Source organism: Aphelocoma coerulescens, chromosome 1 (genome assembly GCF_041296385.1).
Source record: "Aphelocoma coerulescens isolate FSJ_1873_10779 chromosome 1, UR_Acoe_1.0, whole genome shotgun sequence".
Classification (NCBI taxonomy): Eukaryota; Metazoa; Chordata; class Aves; order Passeriformes; family Corvidae; genus Aphelocoma; species Aphelocoma coerulescens.
Genome location: NC_091013.1, coordinates 52,378,699 through 52,390,939, shown reverse-complemented (window position 1 = coordinate 52,390,939; position 12,241 = coordinate 52,378,699). Strand labels below are relative to the sequence as shown.

General features: G+C 44.9%; 1 protein-coding gene across 4 annotated transcripts in view; it reads right to left on the bottom strand.

Moving 5' to 3' along the window:
• DACH1 (dachshund family transcription factor 1) overlaps positions 1–11,755 on the bottom strand; it is a 357,124-nt gene extending 345,369 nt beyond the window's left edge. For all 4 annotated transcript variants that reach the window (XM_069009250.1, XM_069009258.1, XM_069009277.1 and 1 more), the window contains exon 1: positions 10,252–11,755. In XM_069009250.1, the coding sequence (XP_068865351.1) occupies positions 10,252–11,003 (752 nt within the window). In that variant the 5' untranslated portion in view covers positions 11,004–11,755. The remainder of the gene's footprint in view (positions 1–10,251) is intronic.
• Positions 11,756–12,241: the final 486 nt, after the last annotated feature.

Here is a 12,241-nt window from a genome sequence, read left to right as displayed (position 1 = left end):
TACAGGGGTGAAACACAATTTCACAAAATAGTATTTAGAACTAGCTGGCTCTGCATTTTCACCTCTAAAAAAATTCCTTTTCTCTCACTGGCTGGCAAAAAGCAGACGAACTCACCACTTAACAATGCCCAGCAGTTTTAACCAAGGACATTCTTCTTTCCTTTAATGTCAAAATGTTCTACTCACATAGTCATACTTTAGAATATTTCTGAGTACAGGCATTCATAACTATTATTTTATTGCCTCTCATGGTAACACTGTATTGTCCTAATTTAAGTAATAAGACATGCAAAATAAGACGCAACGAGACAAAATCACAGAAGGGGTCACCAGAAAATATGAAACCACTGCTTGGCAGACCCACATTAGCACAGAATCAGCAGCGGAGAGCTAAAGGCAGTGGAGGCTCCACTACTTCAGGAACAACCTGAAATTACTCTTTTTAACACCACATCCCATCCACTGTGTCCTAGAGCCTGACTTTCACTGCAATGAGGCCGGAATGATAATGGGTTGAGTCTGACCACTGAGCTGAGCAACAAATCCATCTGTGTGGCACCACACGTCTTCTGGGTTGACTAAACAGATTCAAAGAGCAGAGGAAGGATAACAAAGAAATTCAGGGTGTTTGAGCAAACTGCCTTCTCAGTGTGTAAACCTGACATGTACAAACTACGGCAGTGGGCTGCTTCTTCTCAAGATAATATCCACCCTTTTTGCCACTCTATTAAGATGGTGCCAGAGAAGCTCTGAACAATAAAATCTGTTGAAAGTTTATTAATTCTTAGTGATGTCCCACCTGTTGTACCTTGAGGTGGCCTCAAGCCAATTCAACAGCTGTGGCTATCCCCCAAACATGTTAACTAAAAACCTCACTGATGCCGTCCCCAGGAAATGCTATGACTCCTTTCTTACATGATTTGCATGTGTGCTCCTGAAACAGCTACGTGCTGGTAAATTAGTATTTCTAATACATTTGTCTCACAGTTTCTCAAAACTGTATTTTATACACAGCTATATGTTAAACTGTAAATTACTGTAGCAGGAGCTTCTTTTTCTACTACTGTCATTTTTAACATTATATTTCAGCAGCAAATTAATTTCAAAGGGAATGAGAAGAATCACAAACCATCTATAATGCCCAGTAATGTAAGACAAAATATTTTATTACCATTTAATGTATATTTTTTAAGCAGGCCTGTTAAAAGCTATGAGTATCAGCTTAAAAAACATCCATAACAAACCAAAACCAAGCAATCCTGCTTTTATTAGAACAATAGACAACATAACTTGCACCAGAATCATGAAATTAGGCTTTACTGGTAGACACAGACACAGAGAACTTACAAAATCCTATATATCACCTACAGTGTTGAAACTGTTCTAACAAGCTGAGAGAAATATATTAAAACAAAAAAAAAAAAAAAAAAAAAGAGAACATATGACTTTTCACTTGAATTAGTCCATATTATATATTTAATACCACCTGAGGTATTTTCTTCCTCCCATGCAGTAAATTTCTGTTAAGGAAACAGAAGATAATTGGAAAATGGTTTCGCTTCCTTCCCAGCAAACTACCAGTGAGAATCAGCACTAAAACGTGAAAAGTGACAACCACGGCACATATCTTGGAAGCATGTATTCCCTTCAAGATGGGATAGGCTGCATCTGTACTACAAAATTGAATACAAAAAATACCAACAGAGGGTATGAAGCCACAGGTTGTACCAAATTCTGATACTAATTCCTGAAAAGATATTGCCTTGATTTCCTAAAATTAATTAATACGAAAGAATGCTCACAAAAACACTAAGATTGTATTAAATGCATAATGCATTAAAAAATGCATCATGAATATATTTTATGCAACAAGTATTAATTTACAGGACATGAAATCTCAAGCATTCTTTCAATGCTTTCAAACTGTCCCTGAAAATGCAAGAAAGTATACAACAATCCAGCTTCCTACCTAAGATGTCAACTGATTCTTTTATAGCACTTCCAAATATATTTTGCATATGCTTGGTTTAAAAGACACATGTAATCTACTGAAAGCAACAGGACTACCTGCATCCTTAAAGTTACACATATGGTTTAAAACCACAGCATAGTTATTTTAATGTAAATAACTAAGTCCTACAGGTGACCTTGTCCAACAAAGAAAGGTTTCTACAGCAAGCCAAGAGACTGAAAACAAATTATATGCTTCATAAAGACAGATAACACTGTCATCCATTAAAACATGATATAAAACCAATTAAAGTATTAATTTTATATTTTTACCACATTTGTAAAAGAATAACTCAAAAATAATAGCTTTAGTAATGTTTTTTTTAAGGAATGCTCAAACTATCAATAAACCCTGACTAGATTTATCACTTATAAAAATGCAACATGTGTTTGTACTTCTCTTAAAAATACAGTATCTAACACCTGAAAGCAATTTTTTTTTCTGTCCCATGTATAAAATCATGATCTAGCTCTTTAAAAAAAATAAATCATTAGTAAGTATGAGAACAACATGAAATCAAGGTTACAAAAGATATTATTAAATAGTCATAAAATATATATGTATTGCCTGTTTCCTTTATAGTTTACTTTATATAACTGCATTCTTTTTGATTCCTTACAATCATTTCACATAACATGAAAAAGCAAATCATTTCCCAAAAGTAAAATTCAAAAATAGTTTATATTGTACAACAATTTGTAAATACAAGCATATGCTGAGAGACATGTCCCAAACAACTTTTACTCCACATGCAAAATACCTGTTACCTGTTCTCAGTACAGCATCATTAACAAGTGCTCTGACATGAACATTCAGAGTTATGAACTTCAGTCATGGCATCGTAATGTTACAAGTATATTTCAGCTGTCAATTATGCTAAAGCATGTGCAGCAGTCCCACGTACTCCCATTCTTCCCCTTCTCCCAGCCCCATCCAACTCCAGTACACAACTCTTGTTATTTTGTCAGTCAGGTAATCTGTATGCACACCTACTGTGCCCTCTCATTCAGTCATACAATTTAAGGAACAAAATGAATGTAGAAAAATATGTCTTAACAGCTAAGGTGTGCTTTTTTCAGTGTATTGAGTAGCACACAATATTATAATGTGAATAAGAAAACTAGTCTGAAAGCTTTGCTTGAACCTGAGCTTGTTTTGGATCAAATGGAATACAGGCATAATTTCGCCATTTGGCCAATTCAGAGATTAATTCTATAAATTCTAAGGATGAATAAAATTTTGTTACCAAAACATCTGCTTATTTTAATGGAAAAAAACATCCCGTCCATGTGGCAAGGTGTACTGGCAAATTTTAATTGCATCTGCTCCATTGTTCCTGGACTATGGCTAACTTCAGCCTTCCAATGGCCACAAAATCCCACTGTTTGATATCTGTAACAAAAAATATATTTCTTTTTGATACTGAAATAGATTTCTTCTTCATGACAAAGATGCAAATTATGTGGGATGCAAAGAAAATATCTGAAGTAAATTAGTTTTGGAGTGAACAGGGTACCTTTGAACAGAATAATGAACAGAAATTTATGTTAAGTGTGACCCACATGAGTGTTCTCAGGAGCGCACAATAAAAGTTTTGGAATATTTTATTGTATCAAAAGCATAATTACATGAACACTAACAAAAAAAGCTTGTATTATTTCAGAAAGTTTCTACTTATAACTAATAAAGTGTTTTGATACACACGATTTAGAAGATCTTTCCATTCAATTCTGCAAATTGTATTGTATATATTAATCGACCTGCCAGAGGAGGATGTTCACCCTAAATGCAATTATCACAAAACATTGTTCAAAGCAAGGTGAGCTAAAATACATTTTGTGATCCATTTCTTCAGTTGCAACTCATGCAAGAAGTTTCATTAGTTTCGGTGGATGTATCCTGAACTACCGCTCAGGGTCCGTTCGGTCCAACATCCCATCTCAAAAAGAGACCTACGGAAATTCACAGAGGGGAATGCAAGTATTCAGTATTTACAGACTTACTCTTCCCCAGTGTAGTTTCCCAGCTAATTGCTATCAGTGATTTAGAGTGAAAAATTCCAAACTGGGATGTAACTGGATGGTCAAAAACTGATCCTTCCTCTCATGAAATTAAGTGACAGCATGTTTCTACTTTATGCTATGGAAAATGTACTATTACTCTTTTTCACTTTCTTCAGTAAAAAAAAAAAAAAAGGTTTAAAACAGTTCACAGTTATTAACAGTCAGTGCTAAGATTCCATATTTTGTAGATTACACTTGAATATTCTGCAATGCCTGTGAAATGAAACATCAGCACTTGTTAGAAGATGCCCCCGGCTGAGCACAGTATCAGATAAATAAGTAGAACATAGTGGGTTAAGGATAAAGTTATTCCTCAAAACAAACTGGGTTTTATCATTTCAAGTCACAAACATATCTTGATTCTAAATATAAAGATTTTTGATTTATGTTCCAGGAATTTTGAAAATAATTTAAATGATAATGGAAAAAGCAAAATTCTTCCTTAATTCACACTGGAGAAATTATCTATATATGAATTAGCTCTCTGGATCATAATAGCTTTTTGCAGATGACTCTTCAGCTCTATCATTTAAATACATATTTAGGCAACTAAAAATTTACTGTCAATTCCTATTATGTCAGTCCACATTATGGCGCTGTTACAGCATGCACATTTAAAGATTATTGAAAAAATTACTGTTCATGTGCAGTATATAATTTGCAAAAGGTTAATCACTATTTTAAAACAATGAATGGAATTAACTCATAATGCAAAGCAGATGCGCCAAACGTTATTTTTAAAACAAAACATATTTAACTTATAAAAGAACAAAGAGGATCTAAATCCAGTCCTGTTGCTTAAAACCAGACAGGCATCATGGCTGTTTTGGACTCTTGTTTCACTGGCTCATACAATTTAGATAAAACTCAGTAGTTTCTGATTACTCTCTCTGCTATCCTGCAGCCATTAAATGAATTTTTACAGCTAAACTTGTAAAGCTCCTCCATGACTAGGCAACACTGGCAATGGTGAAAGAGATTTACTTGTACCTGACCAGCAGGGACTGCAGTAACAATTTAATGTATCAATTAGGGAGTTCAAAAGGAAAATATTAAAATTCAACCCAGTGTATGAAAATTCTCTACTTCGTATGCAATTCACTTTAGATGACCAGTCACAGAGATGGGCAAAAACAGCCATCTGGAATCATCTAGGAACAGGGGAAAACAGAAGAAATACTAAATGGCAGTCAAACAGGATCAGCATTTCCAACAAATATTCGGAACCCACTCCGGATTACAGAATACCAAGCAGGACAAGTTGTAAATAAGAGTGCTTTGAGTGCATTTTGGTTTACAGTGCTGAGGAGGGGCAGAGAAGAAGCCCTGGGTGGGTGCAGCAGCCCCCCAGCACAGCCCATAGGGACACACTGTGGGACACTTGCTCCGTGTGCCCAGGGGGCTCAGCAACCCCAGGCAGGGGCCTGTGGCTCTAGAAAGAGCACGGAAGCCTGAGACTGAACCAAGCATTTGAACAGAGATGGCAATGGTCTGAGGAAATAACACAGCTATCCATATAGCCCTTTCTTGTAAGTTAAGTTGATACAAACCTGACAATAAAACTGCTTTTTTACATAAACTACATCTGCCAATAAAAGATTTCTTAATTTAAAAAAAAAAAAAAAAAAAAAACCAACAACAACAACAACAAAAAAACTACACAAAACTTTACCAATATTCATAGCTATAAGATAAAGGAGGAATTAATCAAATTGAATATTTGAGGAAGATCATGTGAAGCAATCAGGGAAAGAAATGTCTCCCTGCCCATCACTAGCAGGCCCTCACCTCCCTGCACGGGAACAGCGTCGGCAGCCCTTCTCGACAGGCAGCCAGCGTTCACAGGGAAGTGTTCCCTTCCAAAGTATCAGATACCCGGCTACTGCCAGTGACTAAGTATCAGATTAAAGGGATAAATGGCTCTGTTCTGTTGCAATAAGCATGGTCCAAGGATCTCAGTTTTTAAACTACAGTATTTACCATTAAATACATAATGTAAGATGGACATTAAAGTACTGATATTATGAGCAACTGGAGTCTTTGATTTTGTTTAAGTCTAAGGAAACCACTTCCAAACCTTTTACTCCTTCTTTATAGTTACTACAATTTATCTTCTGGCCTTCCAGAAGTCATCTTTGCTTGTAAAGCCTTCCACATTTCTGCTGATTATATTTTAATAATCTGTGGCAAGAAGGAAGGTCATCAATATAAACCACAGGTACTATATATTTGACATTCCTTCCAGCTGCACTTGCTGACCTGTTCATTTAAAGTATCTGTGATCTGTACTAACCTATCTGGGTGAGATACTCCTTTAATTAATACAAACACGGAAAAAAAAGCTATGCAAGCATGCAGTATTCAGTAAACAAGGACATGGTAGGTCCACATAATTTGAGAGAAGCAGAAGCCAGGAAAGAGGGACTGAATAACTGCCATGTAAGATAGGCTTTGAAGAGAATTGTTTCATGTTCAGCATCTTTCCCCTTTATACTCAAAAATCAATTAGGTTGTTTTCCAAAAACTGTAAATAGCTTCCAAAGGCTGCAAATAATTCTCCGCTTAAAGTATTAATGTCAATGAACTCATTCAAAATCATCTTCAAATGTCAGAAAAGATTAACATATCCTGGTCACAAGAAGGGAGGTCAGAAGAAAGCGCACGCTTTTAGCCTTTACTCGGGTGGGCACAATCCAAAGCCAGCCTAACTCGATGGGAAAACTCTAGAAAGGGACCCAGCATGGCAAAATTCCACAACAAGTGCTCAAAACACAAGAGACCAGAAACAATCTGGGATCAATAGCTTCCAGGTCATTAATCCTAGGCAGGTGACATCCAGTGCACAGTTCGCTACTCTCTTTCACCCACACACTCAAGAAACCTGACTCGATTGGCATCTAGTAGCTCTAAATATTTTCCATGTTTTGCCTTTATCCTTCCCCTATTTGTTTGGCATATGGCTTTCTAGCATCCCATTAATGTCAAACCGTTTAATCGGAATGTAAGCTAAATGCACAGTTTGCTATTTCCTGGATTTCTGTTTGGCGGCCAGTGCTTTTTATGAGGAAAATAAAAGCAAAGGTCAGCATGACCAGAAAAGAAAAGTCATCTTCCATAACGGAAGCTTATTTTTCCAGTGAACTGATACACAAGCCTAATTTGGAAAAAGGTCTTTTAGTATCATGTTATTATTAGTAGTATCACAAATAAACACAGAAACCAATTCACTTTACAGACCTCTACATTTAGCATTCAATAGAAAATCCCTTGGTGTTTTATTGATTTTTGTTTTATTGATTTTTTTAAATAGCAATATCACAGTTAAAATGTATCATTTTGGTGAAACACATCTAAAACTTTTCCGTCTCGAAATAAGTTATTACAAATTATTTCCACAGCAACTGGCAACTAACGATTCAATCCATTTAAAGAACAACAAAGTAATGGCTTTATTTGGATGCCTTTTGTGATTAAATAACATATTAACCTTGATGAAGCTTTCCAAAAAGGGATTAGCGTACTCGAGTGCATCAGCTGATTATGAGACAAATATAACAGTGATAAGATGCTGGTTCGAAATTTTTGAATCTGATGAGTATAACAATTTAGCCGCTAGGATGGAGTTGGTTCTTACAGCTTCCATCTCAACAGTAAAGTGTCCACCCGGGATACAGAAAGACATCACCCAGCTAAAGTATGCAGTAAGTGGGAGTCAGGAAAGGTCGCTCAAATCACTAAACTGAGTAGATCAAAATACCCTGCATAATTACTGTAATGTCAGAAATAATTTAAAATAATTTGTAAAGAAAAAAGAATTAAATGTATTAGAGGGGAAATCCAGAAAGCAAATACAGATTTATCTTCCCATTATATCATCCATTTTGACCAAAACTCACTGACCCACTTTGCTTTATTCGTCTATACTGTAATAATACATTTTGCATACCTATTGTATATCCTTTCCATTAATTTATTTGCTTAATGGATGTATAAGTAAGTCTACTACAATTACGCTTTTTAAGGGTCAAATCCTACTCACTTCTGAACCCACTACTGTAATTTCTACTACACTAGATGATAACACAGCAGACCTCAGGAACAGCTGAAACACAGCCGATTCTGTGCTGTTGACATAATCAAGCCATGTTACAACCAGGCTGCCAAACCCTTTTATAACCCTGCCAAGTCCAGGAATTGGTGTCTCCATACTCCCCCAACTCCCCCCCTCCAAAAAAAAAAAAAAAGTTTCTGTATTTCTTAATTCTACACGTCCAAATTAAAATTCACACGGTATGACTGTGGCAAAGTAAAACGTCCATGAGTTTATTTCAAAGACCAAATCTTGGAACTCTTGCAGAGTTGTTACAAGTTACCACACAGACACACACACACACAAAAACCCCAGCCCAACAATTGTCTAAGAGCAGCTATTAATATTCATGTTGATTCCACATGAAACAACAGCAGAGTTACCCGAGCAGCTACAGTTATGTCAGCGCTTGGAAGTTATTCCAGGCTGTTTTGTCCTGCTGCCCTGAATATTCAGGAACTTCAACAATCCATCCAGCAACAGCTACCGCAGAGTAAGTGCTCTGCTTCGCCTGGCTCTATGCTAATGACTGCCAGGCACCCTCTGCTGAATCGGGGGGGATGAAGGGAGGGAGGAGGGAATGTCACACCCCCCGCCATAGGGGACGGGACGGGACGGGCAGGAGCACGGCATCGCGTGGGGTTAATTCCCCACGTGTTGGTCGTCGCTGCACCTTGAAATCTGACAATAGGAAAGTGAAACGAGCCCGGTCTGTTTGTTTGGGTATATTCAAAGTAGCATCGGGACTTTGTCCACGACCTCCTCCGTGAGAAGTTCCTGCCGCCCCTCCAGCGAGGCAGAGCCCGAGCCCCCCGCCCCCGCCCGAGGCAGGGGGAGCCCCCGGGAACTGGAGGCGCTTCCGACCGCTCTGATCTCGGGGTCACGGCAGTTATGCGATCCCTTCTCCTTATCGAGCAGATTCAGCCCTATAACCTACAGACTGAGAGATAACAGCCCCATGCTTTCGCCCTCCGTTGCAAAGGCGGCTGCTATTGCATCAGGAATTTCCTCTTTTGCCAGCTCCTTCTATCCCCCCGACACTCCTCCCCGGTTGTGGCAAGTTTGGGGCTCACCTCCCCCCCGCGGTCTCCCTGGCCCTCGGGGTGCGGGGATATCCCCGCACCGTCCGCAGCCGCAGCGCTGCTCCCCGCCCCCGGCGCCGTCCCCGCCACCGCGCCCGCGTTACTCTGCGCGGTAACAGGATCCAGTCTTGCCAAATCCCTGCCGCGCTCCCGCTGCCCCCCGTCTCCTCCTTCCCGACTGGCAGGGGCCTGGAGCTGCTCGCACCTGCTCCTCGGGGACCGACACCCCCCCCCCCCCCCCCACCGAGGAAGCCCGGCCGCCTGGCACCTCTCCCCACTACCCCACAGCAAAGCCGCCGCCACCTCCTCCTCCTCGCCGTCTTCCCGCCCTCCCTTCACCTCCCCCGTTCGCCATGTGGCAACTGCCTTACAGCCCTACACAAAAAGTGCACGTGCCCCCTCGGATGTGTGACAGCAGCTGATGGCCAAGCGGCCTCCATCGCCCCGGAACGGGCCCGACGCCCGGGAAGCTCCGCGCCCCATCCCAGTTAACGCGACACCCCAGTGTCTATGTCGCCGTCCCCCCCATCAGGACCGCTCCCCGCCCACTCCCGTGCACCCTTCGGGCGGCTTTTTCCCAGGGCTGCCCGCTTTAAAGATACATCCAAGGATAAACTTCAGCAGGGGAGTCGGTCAGAAAGCACTTTCTGGCCCCTTCCCACCCCCGCCCAGCCCTCCGCTCCCGCGCTGCACTGCCCGCGGCCACCCCTAGCCCCCGGCACGCCTCGGCCCGGGGGGCAGGGAAGGGGACAATGACAGGGCGACACTTGCAGGGCGCAACGGGAGGGGGGCACAAACACGCCTTCTCCTTCCCCCTCTGTCCCTCCGTCCCACCAAGAAGCAGCGCCGCTGGCTGCGGATAAGGCCGGCTGGGTGCCGGGGCAGCGCGGGAGGGGGCAGCGGGAAGCGGCGCAGCGCCCGCCCGGACCGCACCGCGCGGGGGTGGGACGGGGGCGGCGGCGGCGGGGGGGCCGGCGGGGCGCGCGTGTGCCTTGCGGCTCTTACCTGGCGTTGGTGCAGTCGTTGTAGAGGGTCTCGAAATCCTTCCTGGAGATGAGTTTGCAGCGGTTGACCCCGGGCTGGATGGCCCCCAGCCCCCTCAGGATGCGGACCTGCTCCACGTTGCAGACCACGGGCGTGATCTCGAGCCGCTTCAGCTTGGTGTAGACCGTGTGCAAGCCCCCCACCAAGTGCTTCAGGAAGAGGTCGAAAGCCTGGGGCAGGCAGATGAGCTCGCATCCCTCCACGGTGAAGGAGGCCACTTTGGCCCCCCTCAGATCCACCATCTTGCACTCGTTATTCTGGGGGGTGTTCTCCACCGGGGACGGGGTCGAGTACACGGGCTTGCCGGGCAGGCTGCCGGCCGCGCTGGCCGCGCTGGCATTGGGAGTGGAGGTGCTGCCGCTGCCGCCGCCGCTGCTGCTGCCGCCGCCGCCGCCGGTGCCCAGGCTGGGGCTGCCGCCGCCGCCGCTGCCGCCGCCGCTGCCGTTGCCGCCGCCGCTGGTGGTGGAGGTGACTGTGGCCGCCGCTGCCGCCGCCGCCGCCGCTGCTGCCGCTGCGATGGGCTCCGGCCGGAATAGGTTTGTCCCCGAAGCGGCCGGCGGGGGAGCGATGGACGGAGACGGAGAGGAGGTGGCCGACGACGAGGTGGCCGACGACGAGGTGGTGGTGGTGGTGGTGCAGGCGGCAGAAGTTGAGACCGGAGGCTGAGGGGGGACCAGCTGGGTCGGAGGGATCAAAGCAGCCGGTACGGCCATGGTCACATATACGGCGGAGGGGGCAGGGGGAGGGGGGAAAGTTCCCACACACACACGCAGGGGAAAGGGGAAAAATATAAAAAAAAAATATTAAAAAAAAAAAAAAGAGGAAAGGAGAGAAGGGAGGAGGGGGGCGAAGAAGGGGGGGATAACCCCAGATCAGGTGCTGCGGCGAGCGAGAGAGCAGGGGGCAGAGTGAGAGAGAGAACGCACAAAGTGTCCCGCAAGTGGGGACGGAGGAGGAGGAGGAGGAGGAGAAGTCCGCTCCGGGCGGCGGGGCTGGGGCCGAGGGGAGGGGGAGGGCAGTTTCTTTTTGTGGTCCTTGCTCTAGCACCACGTTAAAGACGAAGGTGAAAAGGAGGAGGTTTGAAGGACTTCGGTTCTCTCTGGCAAGTACATTGATCAAAGATTGAGAGGGGAATGACAGAGAGAAAATGAGCTGGGAAGTGCTGGCTGCTGCCGCCGCCGCCGCTCGCTCGCTGGACGAGTTGTTGTTGTCACACGGTGCGGAGGGGAGGAGCTCCGGCAACTTGAAATACCCTTTGAAGCAGCAAAAGGCTCACTCACTAGTATTAACCCAAATTATCCAACCAGGAACCCGGAGCAGGAAAACAGCGAGAGAGGGAGAGAAGTCCCTCTCCCCCCTCCTTCAGGAACCGTTAGATTACATGTTTCATATTTCACCCCACCAGAGATGAGATGTAATTTTCTCAGCCCTTTTCAACAGTCGCTTGTCAACACAGTTTGAGGAGAAACACGAGCGTCTCCAGCGTTCCCCCAAAGCCGGGCGGGAGCAGGGGAGCCGAGGCGCGGTGCGGGCGCTGGGCACCGCACACCTTGCCGGGGCAGACAAAAGCAGAAACCTCCGGACGGGGCTGTTGCTCTTGCTGCTGTTGTTGCTCTCCCGGGACCACAAACGCTCCTCCCGGCGGGGTGGGAGTTGCTGCCGAGGGTCTCCTTTGTTGCGCGGGCGGCGGCGGCGGCTGCGCGGGGCGCGCACGGGCAGCCCCACGCGGCAGCATCCGCGGACGACTTTCCTGCGGCGGCCGCGGATCGCAGGGGACGGGGCACTACGGGTCAGGCCGCCGAGGCACCGCGCCGGGCGGGCTGCGGCGGCACAGAAGTAACTTGGGAGAGGGGCAGGCGGGCGGCCCGCGCAGGTACGGCGGCGCAACAGGTGTCGGCGGCGCGCAGCAGCCGCGCAGCCCCGGCCCGGCCCCTCCGCGCAGGTAGCGCGC